This window comes from Dipodomys spectabilis, unplaced genomic scaffold, assembly GCF_019054845.1.
Source record: "Dipodomys spectabilis isolate Male_0828 unplaced genomic scaffold, ASM1905484v1 ptg000257l, whole genome shotgun sequence".
In the NCBI taxonomy this organism is placed as follows: Eukaryota; Metazoa; Chordata; class Mammalia; order Rodentia; family Heteromyidae; genus Dipodomys; species Dipodomys spectabilis.
The window spans coordinates 973,485-991,685 of record NW_024870934.1 but is presented as its reverse complement, the minus strand read 5'-3'; the positions used below and the strand labels follow the sequence as shown (position 1 = coordinate 991,685).

Below are 18,201 nucleotides of genomic sequence, written 5' to 3'. Positions count from 1 at the left end.
ACACACCCCTCCACAGCGGTGACACACCCCTCCACAGCGTGACACAGCGCCTCCCGGGAGGCCTGCCCTGCTTTGCGACATGCCATGGCTGTGGCACCTGTGTTTCCACAGCCAGGGCAGTTCACGGGCGCGGTGTCACCTGCCTGCAGCCCCCTGGGCGGCAAGGGCTCCACTTCTGTCCAGTTGTGTGTTGTCAGTGGGCAAGTCTGTGCTGCCAGCACGGTGGTGTGGGCCTGTGGACTGTCCCGCTGCCCACCTGTGCCCACAGAGCCCCTGGTGTCCCCAGCACACAGCAGGGAGCGTGCGCGTGTGCGCGGCCGGCTCACCTGGCTTGGAGCCCTCGTCCACAGAGCCGTTGTAGACCTGGTTGAGGAAGTCGGGCCGGTTGTCGTTCATGTCGATGACGTAGATGTACAGGTCGATGGGGTTCTCCACCTTGTTGCCATTCATGTCCACAGCGTGGGCTCGGAGCTGGGAAGCAACGTGGAGCAGTCAGAGCCGGGGCCCTGCGGGTCTCCCTGGGGGAGGTAAAGCAGCTCCTGGGCCCAAGGATGGCAGAGGACACCTGGGTGGAGTGTGTGTGTGTGTGTGTGTGTGTGTGCCTGTGTGTGGCTGTGGAGGGGCACATCAGCTATCGGCTCCCGGTCTGTTAGACTGTTGTCAACTGTCCGAGGCGGGGCGGGCAGGCGGGAGAACGCTTCCTCCCAGTGGAGCAGGGGCTTTGACACTGATTGCCAAGAGTCCCTCTTGGATGGGGAGAGCCGGGGAGGGGGCTGCGTGGGGGCTGCAGAGGCCTGAGCTGGCATGGAGGAGGCTGGTGAGAGTCTACCACATAGAGCCGGGCCTCCTTGCCTCTGCCCGCTGCCCAAGTTCTAGGGCTGGGCATAGCAGGGGACCAGGGGGCTGCCGTAAAGGGTGTCCCTAGGGAGGGGCTGAAACGAGAAGTCGCCCCTTGCCCTGTAGGAGGGGTGGTGGTGGTGGCTGTGGCCTGAGCAGCTCCACCACAAACTGCCTTCAAGGGAAGAACTCCGGCTGTGGACTCATTTTTAATTTTTTCATTCATTCATTCATTCATGGACAAGGACACAGAGTGGCTGACCTCTTCTTGCAGGAGAAGAGGCTGGCCTGGGAGCATGGAGGACCTGGGATTTAGGCAGAACTGACCCCTGGGGAGAAGGGCTTGCCTGGGGTCCCCCAAGCCAAGCTGTGCTCCTCCCAGCTTGACAGCTCTGGCTCTACTGAAGAAAGTCTCCCTCTCAGTGGGCCCAAGCAGGTGGCAATGTCTTTGAGGCAAGTTGTGCCAGGGTGTGCAGGCTCCGGCCTGGAGGCCTCCCTGGGACCGCGGGTCAGCCTGAGCGCAGTGCAGCGTGTCTTGGGCATCTGTGCTTCGGCTGAGTTCTGACAGGCCTGAGTGGAGCTCCAGCCTCGAGCGCTGGGCTGTGTGGTGGGAGGGGTGTCTGTGGTCTGGCTTTATCAGGAAGGCCGCGAGTGCACCGTGGTAAGGAGAGGGGCTGATTGCCAGGGAGGCGCAACTCTGGCCTGCTCAGCGTCCCATGAGTTTTGAATGTCATGGTTAGAAATCTTGAATGACCAGGCCAGGCGCACTGGCTTATGCCTACAACCCTAGCTACTAAGGCTAAGATCAGGGAAGATTGTAGTTCAAGGCCAGGCAGGACAAACAGTCTGGGAGACCTTGTCTCACGGTACAGAATGGGGCACATCATGGTGCTCACTGTCCCACTGATAGGGAACAAAATGGGAGGCTCAAAGCCCCAGCCAGCCATGCACAGATGCAAGACCCAGTTTGAAAAAGAAGAGCAAAAAGGGCTTGGGGTGTGGCTCAAGGGGTAGAGCATTTGCCTGGTAAGTACAGGGTCTGAGTGCAAGCCTTCGTCCCATCGGTGTGTAACAGAAGTGGGGAGTTGTCACGTGGCTGTGGCTCTGTGGTGCAGACCCTGTCAGCGGATGGCCTCGTCCCACACAAGTGCCAGTTGTCCTTGGGCTCGTCAGCCGAAGCCGGGCAATGACTTGTTACATCAGAGGTCCAGGAGCTTTGGAACAAAGTGACTCTGCTGGAATGAAAGTGGTTACTGCGGCACTGTGCTTTTAGGCACTGCAGTCTGGCTGGACCGGGAAGGCGATGAGTGCGCTCTGACAGGTCAGACACGGGCGTAGCTGCAGACTCACGTCCGGGGGCCCACGGGTCTACATTCTCGTTGGTCTTCCAGACGGCTTCTGTTGGAAATCCCCCGCTCCCCAGTGCTCAGGCTCGAGGGCTGGAGCTCTGCGAGGGGAAAAGCGTCAGTTGGCTAGCTGCCCATGGTCTCTGCAGCTTTCGAGTCTGAGCCTTGTGAACAAAGTGAGCTTCGTGTGATGCCTTCAATGCCATGTTTCCTTCCTTGTGGGAAAGACAGGTGGATGCGCGTGTGGACATTCGTGTGTGGGCTGGGGGTGGACTTGGGAGCAGAGGCCTTGATGATGTAGATGGAGTCCGGTTTTCTCCTTTTTGGTTGCCTCCTCTCTCTACGCCTCTTCAGTGGGCAGGTCTCCTCTGAGGGTCAGGAACTGTGAAGTCTGTGAAGACCTTGAACCCTGCCTTGGAATTGCTTTGAGATTTTCCCCAGCGGCAGTGCCAGCAGTCAGATCTCAGTGTGTGCCTGCTCGGGGCTCACCACAGCCTGATGGTTCTTTTCCCCTCCCCTGTCCTCATGGCCACAGGCCTCCCACAAGTCTGGCTTTGGTCCCAGCTCATCTGTGCAGATGGGGAAACTGAGGCCCAGGAAAATGAGGGAAGTTGACCAAGGTGATATGATGTAGCAGGACACAGTGGTGTCTCTTCTTCATGGTATCCTTAAAAGAACCTTCTAGCATACCATCTTGCCCGGCAGTTATAGAATGTTTGCACACTGGTTTTCTTAAGATGACAGATGTCCACAAATCATTACCACACTGCCAGGCCGGACTCGGTTGCAACCTTCATCAGCAGAGCCGGGCAGTATGGCTTCAAGGGCACTGTGGAGGAGGAGATAAAAATGGCCGCTAGAAAAGTGCCCCCAGACACAAATGCCACTGGCTCCAGATGTGGCAGGAGAGGCCCTGTGCCCAGGGCTGGGTTATGCTGCCTGAGTGTCAGCGTTGCCTGGCCTGCCCGCCACGGTTGTCTGGAGGCGGAGTTTCCTCTGGCTGGCCAGGCCAGGACGGGACAGCAGGAGGGCTGTTCACACACCGTTGCGGGGTCAAAGCGTGGGGCCCCATGTTGAGGAAGGTGGGTGCCCTTTGGGGGGGTGAGAGTGGCCATGGCTGAATGACCGGCAAGGAGACCGAGGAGCCTAGAGAAGTCGCCGACACCAGGCCTCGTGGAGAGCCGTGTTCACAGCAGCTCTCTCCTCCCAGCCCTGCCAGGGTGGGGAAGGAGGGCAGGGCTGCACGCATCCATGGACAGGGCTGGTGGACAGCGGGCGGGTGGGCAGGGGGTGGGCGGAGGGGACGGCACTTCACCTTCCTCTCCAGCCCAGGAACAGATCCGGGCTTCCTGGGACCCAGCAGCCTTCGCCCCAGCTCTCCGTGGGGCTTGTCAGAGACAGCAGGCCTCTCTGACGGAGCTGAGGAAGGCTTTAGAGATGGGTCAATCAAGAATACACAAGCCACGCTGGGCACTGGTGGCTCATGCCTGTCATCCTAGCTACTCAGGAGGCTGAGATCTGAGGATCATGGTTCAAAGCCAGCCTGGGCAGGAAAATCTGTGAGACTCTTATCTCCAGTTAATCACCAGAAAACTGGAATTAGAGCTGTGGTTCAGAATGGTAGAGTGCTAGCCTTGAGCGAAAAAGCCCAAGGAGAGCACCCAGTCCCTGAGTTCAAGTCCCAGGACCACAAAACAAAAACAAAAACACAGGAAAAAGGAGCCCAACTTGTCAAGCCCAGCAGGGCCTGGCTTCTTCTGCACAGGCTGACCCTGGAGTGTGGACGGGGACCTGTGTGTAAGCAGGGGTGGGCAACAGATGTCAGGGTGGTCATTCTGGCCTCTGGCCTTGTGTGCCTGACCCCTGGCTTCGGGCAGAGCTGTGAGGCTGAGTTCCAGGCTGTTCTGCAGGCTCTCCCCCGTGGGAGTCCTGGAGGTTCCTGGGGGGTCTCTGGCCATGCTGGGTCACATGAGTGACCTTGCACAGCCGGTGGCTGCATGGGGACCTGCTCCAGAGATTTGGAGGAGAGCAGAAGGCCAGGAGCGAAGTGAGCTGACCCTGAGGTCAGGCTCCCAAGGGACTTGTCCCACCATGAGGAGGCCACGCAGGGGTGCGGGTCCCCAGGGAACGTCCGGCAGCCTTCACCCCTGGGGCCCTGCGCCCTCCAGCAACAGGCGGGCGGAGAGCAGAGTGGCTTGTCCACATTTGTCACCCGAGGCTGCGCCTGGAACGTGGGGTGCCTGAGCCGCCATCGTGCTTTGATTAGAAAAATGCAGAAATACACGGAGGAATTCACAGGCAAGAGGCTAAATGTCGGTCCTTCGTTCTGCCCCACATTTAGACTCTTTGCTGTCTGGAAGCTCTCGCGCTTGCTCTCAGGGGAAAGGGTCTTAGCTGTCGTAGGGCTGTGTGGACACAGGGCACTGCCCATCCTGGGAGCTGGCCGCCATGCTTAGGTGACTGTGCCCCGGAGGGCGGAGGAAGAGCACAGGGTTCAGCGGAGTGTCCTCTCGGTTCTGAGGACATGCTGTGGCAGCGGACGGTGAGCTAAGGCCACACCAGGTCACTGTGGTCGGATCTCCCCCTCCCCGTTCCGCGCAGCCCAGAGGGATCTTCCCAGGTCTGGGACACTGGAGGCACGTGTGGGAGAGGCCCCCAGAGCAGTGGTGTGAGACAGGAGGCTCCCAGCAGAGGGCCACATCCTGTGGACGCAGATCCCTGCCCCTTGGGCTCCAGCCACTCCTGCTGTCCTGGGACATTGTTCTTGTTGTGGACGGATCTCCAGCTTCAAGACTTCCCTGGGCGGGGATCCTCCGTAGCTGTGTGCAGTCCCGGCCTCTCCTCCCCGCACCCCGCCGCAGGCAGCGGAGGGCACCGTCCATCTGACACTGCTCCAAGTGGAGCGGGCACCCGAGGCCTCTCTCACACAGGCTCGGCTCTCGGAAGGGCTCCACATGCTGATTAACTTCATTCGATGACTCCACCATCTTGAATTCCTAATCTGTCTGGGGCAGGAGCTCTGCCTCCACCAGGAGCTAGCGCTCCAGAGTTGGCACCTGGGCAAAGCAGGTGCCGGCCTGGCTCACCGTGGCAGCGGTGGGCAGAGGGCCGGAGGCCTGCAGCCCCTTGTGTTGTTGGCACTGGTTCTGTCGTGGGCACCTGTGGCAGGACGATGCAGCTCTGCGGCCACCCTGGCAGGGGCTGTGGCTCCCAGAGCAATGGAAGGAATTCTGGAGATGCCAGACGCAGCGGGGACAGGAATGGCGTCGCTGCGTGAGAGCAGAGCTCCAGCCAGCTCTGAAGCCAGGGCCTCCAGGAGGCGAGGGAGCAGGAGGCAGAGACGCTTTTCAAGATTACGACAATTACAAACTAATCGGTCTCGTCTCAGAAATGGGGAATTTAATCAAGTGGCCTCCGCTGGAGGCCTGGGAGGAGGCAGTGTTCCTCCGCTGGACCAGGCTCCCCGCTCCTCCATGAACCCAGGAGGGAGGCGGTGAGGCCTGCAGCGCTGGCTGTCTGGGGTGAGCCTGTGTCTGCCTGCCCCCCTCCCTCCCTGCCCCATGACCAGGGGAGCCCCCTCCACACTTGGGCCCTGGAAGAACGTACTCTGGAGAGCGTGTGTGTGTGTGTGTGTGTGTGTGTGTGTGTGGTCAGCCAGGGGGAGGGGGGAGGGAGAGATGGAGGACGGGAATCCACACCCCATTCCTGGTGGTCCCACCAGCCCTCATCCTGCTTCTTATGGAACATCAAGTTGGGGGACCCCCAAGACCAGTGACAAAATCCACTTCCTCCCACAATGCACAGGGGCAGTGAGCATCCCCAGGCCAGGGCCTGGCCTGAGATGCAGAGTGGGCTGTGGAAGGCGCCCTGAGCTGAAGCAATGCTGGCAGAACACTGAATGTGACAGCGGGGGGTGGAGACCGAAGATCCTGTCTTTGCTCCTGAATTACAGTCGAGGAGCTGGGTGTTCAGCATTCTGACATTCACACACACACACACACACACACACCCATGGGCTTGCACACATGCATGTGCATGCACACACACGGGCATGCACACATGCATGCACGCACCCACCCACCCACCCACGGGCATGCACACATGCATGTGCGCGCACACCCACCCACAGGCATGCACACATGCATGTGTGCACACACACCCATAGGCATGCACACATGCATGTGTGCACACACACCCATAGGCATGCACACATGCATGTGTGCACGCACCCACCCACCCATGGGCATGCACACATGCATGCGCACGCGCACACACCCATGGGCATGCACACATGCATGTGCACACCCACGGGCATGCACACATGCATGTGCACACACGGGCATGCACACATGCATGTGCGCACGCACACACATGGACATGCACACATGCATGCACGCACACCCCCCCACACCCCCACGGGATGCAGACATGCATGTGTGTGCACACCCACACCCACGGGCATGCACACATGCATGTGTGCACACACACCCATAGGCATGCACATGTGCATGTGCGTGCACACACACACCCATGGGCATGCACACATGCATGTGCGCACACACACACCCATGGGCATGCACACATGCATGTGCGCACACACACACCCATGGGCATGCGGACATGCATGTGTGCACACACACGCGTGCACACCAGTCGCCCTGACTCTCTAGGCTAGCCTAGCCCCGTCCTTGCAGTCACCCCTGACTTCTAACATCTATAGCCTCATCACCTTTCGGGAGAGGCTGGAGGCCAGGGGAACTGGAGGTTGGCTGGCGGGGTGGGGGTGGGGGGCTGAGGCTGGGGTGCTCCTGGCCTGTGCTGCCTCCTGTGGTGGCTGCAGACTCTCCTTGTCACAGAAGTGGGCTCAGGAGGGGACGGGCTACACCATATCAGAGAGAGGAGCCCCACCTCCTCTCCTGTGTCCAGAGCCCGTGGGCTGCTCGAAGCCCCCCAAAGCTGAGGCCCCGCAGCCCCCTCTCCCTCACCATTTCCCCTTCCTGTTCACAGCAGCTCTGATCTCAGAGATGCTTTTCTTTTCTCAGAGATAGCCAGGGGAGTGAGGGAGCCTTCCAGGCCCCCAGTGCGACCCACATTTGGTGGCATCCTCAGGGAAGGGGCTGGAAGCAAAGCCTACTCTGGGAAGGCACTAGCGACTGCACGTGGACCATCTGGCTGGGGTGGGTTCTCCCTGGGGTTCGGGACCCCGAGGCCTGGCAGGACACACTTCAGGACAGCTCCCCGGGGCTGGCAGGGTGGGAATGTTCTGATGACCCGTCCTGCGCTTTCCTCTGAGGACACTCACATGGTAGGAGGCCCGCTCCTCCCGGTCCATGGGCCTCGTGACGTACATCCGGCCGGACATGGAGTCGATGCTGAACACCTCCATGGGGGGCTGGTCGGCGCCCACGCCTGTGATGCTGTACCGGATGGGGATGTCATTGTCTTTGTCGGACCGGATCTGCAGGGGAAGAGAGACGCGAGGAGATGTCAGCCTGCGGGGGTGGGTAGGGTGGGGTCTGTCACGCCCGGCCCTGCTTGGCTGCCTGGCTCACCCTGGGCTGTGTTGGCAGGGCACTGGCTACCTCGGCTCAGCGGGGAGCCACCGGCACGCTGCCGCCAGGGATTGCCCCAGTACCACCCGCTCAGTCCAGTGGCCTGTCAGGTGACAGGGAGGTACAAGGTGCCTCATTTCAAGTTCAGTGTGGGATGCCTGGCTGAAATCTCCAACACAGACACAAAAGAAGGGAATGGGTGGTTTAACCAGGCCAAGGCTGGTGCACACACGCCCACTGTTCTGCCAGCGAGCTGGAGACAGAGACAAGGAAACAGAGCAGCCTTCTCTAGGCACCGGAATTGTCCCCTGTGGGGTGGGAGGCGGCTCATGGTGGGATCTGAGCACAGCGTGATGCCAGCTTGGGGGCAGAGGCGAATGCAAACGTTCGACTGCTTCTCCGGGAGCAGCATTATGGTACAGAAAAGCAACTTAATAATGCTTATCTGAATTCAGAATCCAAATAACTTAGCTCAGACTGAGTTGGGGAAAGAGATGGAAAATGTGAAATTCTGTACTTTATGTGCCGCTGGGTCATTTTGTCTCTTATTGGATGGCTGGATACACAGAAGTCTTTGGAAAACAAATGGCAAGCGTAGAATGACAAATGTGGCACATGACTTTCATTATTGCAGTAAAATGTCTGTTAATGAGAAGGGGTGGCGGGTGGGCAAGGGGGAGGCCTTGTGAGGAGTGGACGAGGCTGAGCCCTCAGATGTGCAAGTCTGGCCACAGCTCTGAGACTGCTCACCAAAGTTCACCCGAGTCCACGGGCCAGGACAGCAGTCGATAGTAGAACTGACCACAAATGCATTCTACAAAGCGGTTCCTGAGACCTCTACCTGGAACACAATTAAATGCTACAACTATTGTAAGAATGACTTTGTAACAATTAGTGTTCTGGACCCATTTGGGTCCAATGGGAGTCAACATTGCTTGCCGAAGCAATCTGAAGATGTTTATGCCAGGTATGGTGAGGCGAGGGTCGGCTCTGGACCTTCCGGGGCTCCCGGGGTGCCTACTCCCTCTCTGGGGTCAGCGGGCGCTTCCAATCCTGCCCTCATACAGGACGGGGCTGGGGAGAAACTGAGCAGGGTGGCACAGACGTCCGGCTTTGCTCCTCCAGCCAGGCTTCCCTTCCTCCAGCTGGCTGTGGTGTCAGGCCTGGCCGTGCGGGGAAGGCTCCTGCCCAGGCTGAGCTGGGGCGCAGCGGTCGCCCTGCAGAGCTGCCTGCTGGGGGTGGGGGAACACCTCTGTTCTCACCCGCAGCAGCCCCACAGACTTGATAACGGCACAAAGTCTAGATCCCAGGAGAGAAAGCCCTCCCCCTTGTCACCTAGCCCAAGTTGTTCCCGGTGCCAGAAGGGGTGTCACGGAACTGGGGAGGGAGGGAGCCGACACGAGGCGTGCTCTGGATTTGGGTTATGACAGGGAGACTTGAGGCTGCAGTGGGTGGCCAAAGTACGTGGGGGTGTTGGGGATGCGTGCGCAGTATGGAGACAGGCAGGGACCTGGAGCGGGGCTGTGGGGGTCTCCAGCAACGGCAGGATGGACAGACGGATAAGGTTGCTGATGTACGGGTCACTAAATCCTTCAGGGCCAAGCTGCCCAGCTCTCATGGGGAAATTTAATGATAGAACTGCTGAAAAGATTTAAGGAGGGCTGGGAAGGTGGCCTAGTGGTAGCGTGCTCGCCTAGAGTGCACGAAGCCTTGGGCTCGAGTCCTCAGTACCACATACACAGAAAAAGTCGGAAGTGGTGCTGTGGCTCAAGTGGTAGAGTGCTAGCCTTGAGCAAAAGAAGCTCAGGGACCGCGCCCAGGCCCTGAGTTCAAGCTTCAGGACTGGCAAAAAAAGATGTAAATATACATCTATATACATATGCATGCATGTCTGTACATATAGTCGTTATGTTATGACCACCCGGGCACCCTTGCTCTGCTCCCAGGGACCTTTGGCAGTGGCTCCTGCAGCACAGCGGTGCCGCACGCACCGCGCAGCCCGGGGCCCGGGGCCCCTCGGCTCTGCAGACTGTCCTCCGCAGCTCCCAGGCTATGAAGAAACGCTGTGAGTGAATCCGGAGGGCCCGACGAGCCCTGGATCTGTGTGTGGGACAAGGAAAGACTCACGGAAGCGGCGGCAGGGCTGAGGGGAACGCGGACAGCTTTTCCATCACACGTCTCTCTCTAGATTGCACAGAGAACTACGAGCCTTTGCATTTGTTATGAAAGGGCAGAACAGATGGTAAAAGGTTAGTTTAAAGTGATGTCTGCATTAAAATAACGTATGGCGGCGGCGATGGTGTTCACCGGGGACTCGGCTTACCGGGCTGCTGTTTCCTTGGGAAAGGTGGGGGGAACGAGGGGTTCACAGAGTGCCCCCACCCCCAGGGAGCGCATGCCTTGTTCTAAACGAACTTGAACTGGGGAGAGTCATCCTGTGGTGTCAAGGTGTAAAACCCTGGGGTTGTTTCCAACGGTCCAAGGGAGGAAGGCACGCATTAGAATCATGTCTGGATTCCGGAAGAAGAAACCTCACCGGGGAGAGGGCCAGGGCCCACACGGAAGTACCCCCGACCTCAGGGGGGCAGCCCTAGCTCCTACCCAGACACGCCATGTGCCGGGCCCTGTGGGCCGGGAGGGGCCAGCAAGAAGACACAGCCTGACTCCAGAGCCACCTGCCAGAGCCCGGCGCTGTCTCTCCCAGTGATGCCCACCGTTCTCAACCTGGACCAGGGCTGCTGGGGATGAACAGGGTCTGGGACAGGGCAGGAGGGTCTGTGAGAGCTCAGGCCCAAACCAAAGCTATTAGCTCTTTTTTTTTTTTTTTGTCGGTCGTGGGGCTTGAACTCTGGGCCTGGGCACTGTCCCTCAGCTCTTCAGCTTGAGGCGCATGCTCTACCCCTTGAGCCACAGCACCACTTCCAGTTTTCTGGAGGTTTATTGGAGATAAGAGTCTCACAGACTTTCCTGCCCTGGCTGGCTTTGAGCTGTGATCCTCAGATCTCAGCCTCCTGAATAGCTAGGATGGCACGTGTGAGCCACCGGCGCCTGGCTGGCTGTTTGCCCTTGTCCTCTGTCTTTCAGGGTTCCTGGATACAGAAAGCACACACACACACACACACACACACACACACACACACACACACACACACACACACAGGTGTGCACGCACACACGTGTGCACACACATGCACACGTGCCTGCATGTACACCAGGGTCCCCCTCCTCCCCGCACTGGCCTCATAGGGACGGTGGTCCTGGGGTTAGTGGTTGTTAATCAGATTCCCTTGCTTCCTGGCCTGGCATTTCAAAAGATACTTTTAAAATCCTTGGGACCAAGCTCTTCCAGCAGGATGTAATTCTTTAGTGAAGTGTTTCGGTGCTTGGCCTCAGATCGTATTAAACCCAGAGATCTTCCCAGGAAAACAGATTGCAAACTCATTTTCTTTACCTGTTGGGAGTTTCTCATGGCCTGTAGCAGCTCCCATTTCTCCATCCAGCGAAAAGCCCTGAGTCGTGACGGCTCCCTGCCCCCACCCATCACACCAGGGCACGGGCAGGTGGATTTACACTTGGCCGTGACTGCAGCCGGCCCAGAGAGGAAATTTTCGTTTAAAACCTGACTTTTGCTGGAGGCCAGAGTTAAGAATCTGATTTCGCCTAAATGCATTTGCAGCTTCCTGTGGCTTAGCCATCCTGACAACAGGTCCAATGTCCTGACTGTCTCACGGATAGAAAAGCAGAGTTTTCCCAGGGTTCTGAGTCTTCTCTTCTGCTTTGTCCCCACCACACCCTTCCTCCCCACCCCCTTCCCTCCTCCTTCCATCACTTCTGAGCACAGACAATGTTCTGCATGCTTCTCTGCCTTGGTTATAGAGCAGGGTGATCTGTTTCCCAAGTCTAGAATTTTCCAGGCCCTGCATGGCACATTCACTCGGTGCTCAATACATGCAAGGAGACACTGCCCGGGGGTGGGGGGGTGGCTGGAGATGCCCAGGCCACCAAGACCTCTGTGGGGATCTGTGGCTGCCCCAGCCCTGTGGAAGGCTCCTGGAGCTCACAGCCACCCTGAGGCTTAACGGAAGAGGAGCGGGGTGGTGAGGGACTGCTGGGGACAGGGAACCGTCTGTCCTGCCTGACCCTTTGGGCCATTAGCAAAGAAGGATGGAGACAGTGGATCCGGGAATGGACGAAGAGAAGGGAAAGGCGAGGGATCCCTCAGGGCTGGTCAAACCTGGTGCCAGCCAGCACAAGGCTAGCTGGCCTTCTGACTGGACAGGGCCTGCAAGGCCAGAGCAAGAGAAGAATAAGGGGCGGTCACAGCGGGGCTGGTGGCTGCCTGGGCAGCTGGTGGCCTCGGTCTCCTTGAAGAATCGTGGTGCATGTGCTCCACAGGCTCATCTCAGGCTTCAGCAGCCTGGCATTAGGTCTGACGCAGGCATAGAGGCCCATAAGAGACGGTCGCCCTTGACCCTTGGAACACCTCAGGGCATGGAGCACTGGGGGGGAGGTGAAGACCCAAGGCCTCACGTGTAACGGGAGATCCAGGGCAGACTTCCCAACTGCTTTCTTGGCTTTATTATTCCAAAGCTGGGATCGGAACCCAGCGCTGTGAGCATGCTAGTGCTCTGCCTCTGACCCACACTGCCTGGCCAGTTACATTGCCATTCTTTCCCTTCTCTCCATCCCTCTGTCCCTCCCTCTCCCTCTCCCTCCCTCTTCCTTCCCCCTCTCTCCTCTCTCTCCCCCCCTCTCTCTCTCGGATTTGAACTCAGGGTCTTTTGCTCACAGGTGCTCTACCACCTTAGCCACACCTCCAGCCCCCACACTGCCTTTCTAAGTAGCTTCTAAGGCAGGAAAGAGTTAGAGGCTCACGTCTTCTATTCACTTGGGAAGCCTGGGCTCTAGGTCTCCCTGGGGTCACTCCACCCTCCATCAGGCTGGACTGTGACCATCTCTCTCATTCCAGCCAGCTCTAGTTACAGCCTCTGGGAATGCAGGTGGCTGTTGGGACTGCGTGTTTAAGAAGTCACTGTGACTTTAGCTACATTCCTGGGTAGAATGACACTGTAATTGCTTTTGGACGTGATTATGAAATTGTCGCCCTGGCTACATGAGACACTCAGAACTTGCCGCAAAGCTTCATTTTCTAGCCTTCCGCCATTGTGCAGGGCACGCAGTGAGATCAGTGACACTAAAACTGTTCTCATAAAATTAATGGGGAAACTTGGGGCTAAGCATTCTTCCTCCCCTCCCCCAACTCTTCATTGATTCTTGAAAATTACTTGAAGAGGCTTGAAGATGTTTGTATTTCTTGCATTTTATGAACTATTTTTTCCCATGAATGATGAAATCCAGCCTTCAATTATTTTCAATTAGGTTCTTGTAACGAGGAGAAAAACCCAGAATGTAATATGAAAAGGCATTTGTTGTGTAACATCGATACTATCGTACATCGCTGTTCTCAATTACTTTGAGTTTTATAAATCATGAAAAAAAATCCTCAAAGTCACATAGGAATACTAATGAAAGCCATGAATATGTTCTCACAAAATTGGCCTGGTGGGGAATGATGAAGCGGTTGCTTCTCAAAAGTGCCCTTCAGGTGGTGCCAAATTAACAAGGCGAAGGCCCGCTTAATTTTTCGTATGAGATTTAGTCAGACTTTACTGCTGGCAATGGGAAGGCTGACCTTGCCCAGCGGTGTCCATGCAAAGGGGCCGCCCCTAGCCAATGGGCCGGCCGATGAGCCACACCGGCCAATCACCTTCTCCCTCTCAGAACTGACTCTTGGGTGGGGTGGGGCATTGGTGGAGTGTGTGGCGGGGCCCCTTGCCTTCTCCCCTTAGGACGCGGAGCCTGGGGGATCACATACCAGCCAGAGTTCCATCAGAACTTCTCAGTCCTGGTGTCATTGACTCTTTGTCCTGCGTACGGTTTGCCTCTGCCCACTAGAAGCCAGTACCCCTCATGCCAGCCGTGACAGCCAGACAGTGTCTGCAAGCACTGCTAATGCCCCAGGCAGAGCACACCACACCAGGCCCTGTTCTTCCCTCTCTCACTGCTGCAGCAGTGCCTGCTTTCATCCCCTGGGGGCCTGGGGGCCTGTGGAAGGCTCAGTCCCCCCGTGGGGAGCAGAGCTCCCAGCTGCAGGGGTCTGGCCTCGGCCAGGCTTCCTCCGTCACTGAGACCTTCAGCTTGTCCCTCTCGGTTCCTCCAAGGGCACAGACACTGGGAGAGGGGCGCTCAGCTGCCTGCAGCCCAGCCTTGAGTCCCAAGAAGCCAAGGGCTTCAAGGAATCCTTGCGTTTCCCGCTGCACGCCCCGGCCTGTGCGCAGCCCTTTCCTCCTGAGCACCCGGACCCACACCCCAGCAGCACACCTGGCAGTACCACACTCAGAACACAGCTCGCAGCCCTGCCACTCTCCTGCCGTCATCTTTATTTCCATGGAAGCAATTTTGCAGCCCATAGAAGACTTAATTTGCTCAAACCAAAGGCAAATGTCCACTGGCGGGCTTCGGGCTCTCTGGGGGAGGAGCGTGCGCGGGTACGTGGAGCCCAGCTCTGGGGTGCTGGCGTGCGCTGGTGGGGCTGTGGAAGATTCTGGGAGCGAAGGCGCTGTCACTGCCAGCTGCAGCCAAGTCCCCCCTGGGCACTGCTGGGACACACTGTCCGGGTGACGGCCTCCTGCCACCCTGTTGGGGGTGGGTCACCTGCGGGGCTGGGAACGGCTCCGTGACTACAGTGACGCAGCGTGTACGTGTGCAGATGCGTGACGACGCGTGTGATGGTGCCCAAGCCTGGGCCTGCGGGTGCCAGCGCGCAGCCTCACAGGCGGCTCTGAGCCTGGAGCCGCCTGCTTCCTTGAGGTGCTCAGTGGAAGGAGTGGCCTGGCCGGGGACGCAGCCGTCCGCCCGGTCCCATCCCCAGCACTGATCACACCCCAAGCACTTTCAGAAAACTCCGCTTTGTGAGGCAGCGCGGCTCCTCTGGGGGCAGAGCCGCTGCGAGCTGCCTTCTCTGAAGCAGCGGTGCTGTGGTGACCGCACAGGGCCCGGGAGTGAGTGCTGCCACCACGCGGGGCTGGGCCACCACGTGGGGCCGGTCACCATGCGGGGCAGGGCCACCACGCGGGGCTGGGCCATCATGCGGGGCGGGGCCACCACGCGGGGCTGGGCCACCATGCGGGGCCGGTCACCATGCGGGGCTGGGCCACCATGTGGGGCCGGTCACCATGCGGGGCGGGGCCACCATGTGGGGCCGGTCACCATGCAGGGCGGGGCCACCACGCGGGGCGGGGCCACCACGCGGGGCTGGGCCACCACATGGGGCCGGTCACCATGCGGGGCGGGGCCACCACGTGGGGCCGGTCACCATGCGGGGCGGGGCCACCACGCGGGGATGGGCCACCATGCGGGGCCGGTCACCATGCGGGGCGGGGCCACCACGCGGGCCGGTCACCATGCGGGGCGGGGCCACCATGCGGGCCGGGCCACCACGTGGGGCGGGCCTGCTCGCAGCGCCTTGGCTGTGGTCACCCAACACAGCTGCTCCTCTGTAGACAGAGGGGAAGGCTACTGATGCAAAAGGAAAGGACTCCCTTCTAAAGACCACTGCAATCGGATTACATGTGACCTGGAGCTCTTTTTTGGCACCAGCTTACAATTTCTTATCAAAATCTTTTTTCTCTCAAGTTTTCCTGCTGGTTAATTCCATATAAATTAATGAGGTCAGCAGCAGCAGTAGGAGCGAGCGCACACGCACGGCCGCTCCCGGCAGCCGCCCGCTCTGTGCAGGCACCCGGCCGATGGGAGGCGGCTTCCTCAAGTGGATCTGGGGTCCTGCGGTGGCCCCAGGGCCACCTCCACGGCCTCCCTGGTGCCAGCCACCATTCGCTTCATGTCGCGGTGCAAGGGACGGACGGAGAGCCAGCGCTCCTGCTCGTGAGGCCGGCACGGCTGTGGGGGACAAGGATGCGCTGCCCCAGGAACCTGTTGCTCCCAACACCTGGTAGAAAATCACAGTGTGGGAAGTGGAACTGTGGCACAAAGTGGTAGAGGGCTAGCCTGGAGTGAAAGCACTCAGGAACAGCGCCCAGGTCCGACAAAGGAATTAAGAAAGACAGAAAAAATGAAAGAACAAAAGAAAAAAAGAAAATTCCAGTATGGCAGGGGGAGGGAAGGGACCAACCACAATGAAAACAACCAAGCTGGCAAGCTTAATGGTGGCAAACAAAATAACGATCCTTTGCTCCCCCGACCTGTCCTAGAAAGCCTGAGACATCTGGCCACCTTGGACGCAAGACGACAATCTGAGGATGACTGCCTGTCCCTTTAAAGGAGGCCCCACCCCCAGCCATCTCAGTCCTCACAGACCCCCATTGTCCCACACCACACCCAACCACACCCAAGCCCATCATGCGGGCCAGGCCCATGCCAGGAGCCAGCTCAGCAGGACAGAAACCAACCCTGCCTGACACGTGCGCAACGCCACCCCCAGCCTCACCTGGCTCCCAGAGCCAGGAGCTCAGTCTGAGCACTAGGTCAGGTTTGGGGGAATGACCAGCCTCCCCCCTCCGCGTGCCCTCAGCCTGTGATAGATTCAAGCTTCCGACAGGGAAGCCAGAATCTCCTCTGTGCGGCACGGAGCCCCTAGGCTGCAGGGGGTCCTCGGCGGAGGCTACTGACCTCTTGGCCAGCGTGCACACGGCTGGACGTGCCCCTGCCGCGGGGGGGCAGCCTGTCGGCTGGGATCGCGGAGGCTGATGGACAGGCCGGCCCCAGGACAGCTGTCCCCTCTGCAGACAGCTCCAGCCTCCCGTTTCCTCTCCTGACAGTTTGGCAGTCGGGGCAGCGGCGGCCATGGCCCCTGTCCCCTCTGTGTCCACAGGTGGCCTCTCGTGGCCTGGCCTCTCTCCTCCTATGTAGTCTGACCCAGCCCTCCTGGGAGTTCTGTCACTTGCACTGGACTTGAGCAGAATGTGCCTGTCACAGGCTGTCAGCCAGAAGCCAGAACAGCCCCCCCCCCCCCCCCCGCCCGGCCCCGGCAAGTCTCCCCCCACCCCCCTTCCTGCAGTCTGGTGTGCTCTGAGCCTGGTGGCGTGAAGCTGCAGAGAGGCACATGGGGGCGATGCAGCTTTGTGGAGGGGTGAGGCTGAGCCACCTGCACGGGGCAGGCTCTGCCCCCCCCTCCCCCGGGCTGGCCTTCCCTGGCACGGACCTGGCCGCCCGTGAGCCTCTCCCGTTGAGCCCCCGCAGGCCGCCGTCCCCGCCCCAGTGCTGGGCGTGGAGGAGCAGCCGTGCCCAGTGCCCGTGGAGGGCAGTGTGTCACCTCTGCCCGCCGTGGCAGGCAGTTGTACTTCCAAGGACACAGGGGAGACAGGCTGACGGGGCGGGCGGCCCTCCTCGCTGAGGGAGGAGGGGAGGAGGGGAGGACGGGCGGCAGCAGCTCCGGCTGGCCCGGTGGCTTCGGCAAGCCACACCTGATAGCGACCCCTGCTCCCCCCCCCCCCCGGGGGACCCAGAAGGACTGTGTGCCCTGGGGACCAGGCCTCTGCTCTTCCGGAGAGTGCTGCCCCCCAGCCAGCTCAGCCTGGGTGGAGCCCGGTGCCTTGGCACCTGAGTGGCACCTGGAACTCCCTGGTGAGTGATGGCACCGCCACCGAGTCCTGTGTGCTGAGCGGCCTCTGCGGCAGCCCCAGCCTCCGAGGCCGGAGCCCCAGGTGTCCCGCCACACTCCCCGCTGGCTGACGCCCCCTTCCCCTCCCCCCAGTACCCCAGCAAGCGCAACGTGAGCCACAGCCTGCTGCATTCGCCGGAGCTGACGTGTACAGGAGCACACGTTTTGGGACACAAGTGATTTTTCCTGCCATCAAAACGCTTTCTGTGCTGCACGGGGATGCAGATGACCCACCAGCAGATCACAGCCAGGGCTGGGGCCTGGGGCACGCTGGCAGCCGGAGGCAAACCAGGCAAAAGATGCTGCCCAAAAACAGAGGTGCGAAGCCCCACCCTCTCCCTGGAGAAGGAGACACAAACGTGCGCTGACCACCGGGCAGGGCAACGCCCAGGTCCACCCAGCTGCACAGACGGGCTTTCTGACCCTACCTGCACAGCGACCGCCTCGCCAGGAGGGAGCTGGATGGAGGTGTCCCCAGGCCTGCTGAGAGGTCCTGGAGACCCCCCAGCCTGTGTGAGCCCCCGCCCCCAAGCCTGTGTGAGCCCCCGCCCCCAAGCCTGTGTGAGCACCCCCCCAAGCCTGTGTGAGCACCCGCCCCCCAGCCTGTGTGAGCACCCCCCCCAGCCTGTGTGAGCACCCGCCCCCCAGCCTGTGTGAGCACCCCCCCCAGCCTGTGTGAGCACCCCCCCAAGCCTGTGTGAGCACCCGCCCCCCCAGCCTGTGTGAGCACCCCCCCAGCCTGTGTGAGCACCCCCCCCAGCCTGTGTGAGCACCCGCCCCCCAGCCT

The 18,201-nt window shown here is 59.8% G+C and overlaps 1 protein-coding gene across 2 annotated transcripts in view; it reads right to left on the bottom strand.

The window, feature by feature from the left end:
• Positions 1–18,201, bottom strand: part of Cdh4 (cadherin 4) — a 423,338-nt gene that overhangs the window by 58,199 nt on the left and 346,938 nt on the right. For both annotated transcript variants that reach the window (XM_042699525.1, XM_042699524.1), the window contains 2 exons: positions 7,486–7,641; positions 327–471 (listed from right to left, as the gene is read on the bottom strand). In XM_042699525.1, the coding sequence (XP_042555459.1) occupies positions 327–471; positions 7,486–7,641 (301 nt within the window). The remainder of the gene's footprint in view (positions 1–326; positions 472–7,485; positions 7,642–18,201) is intronic.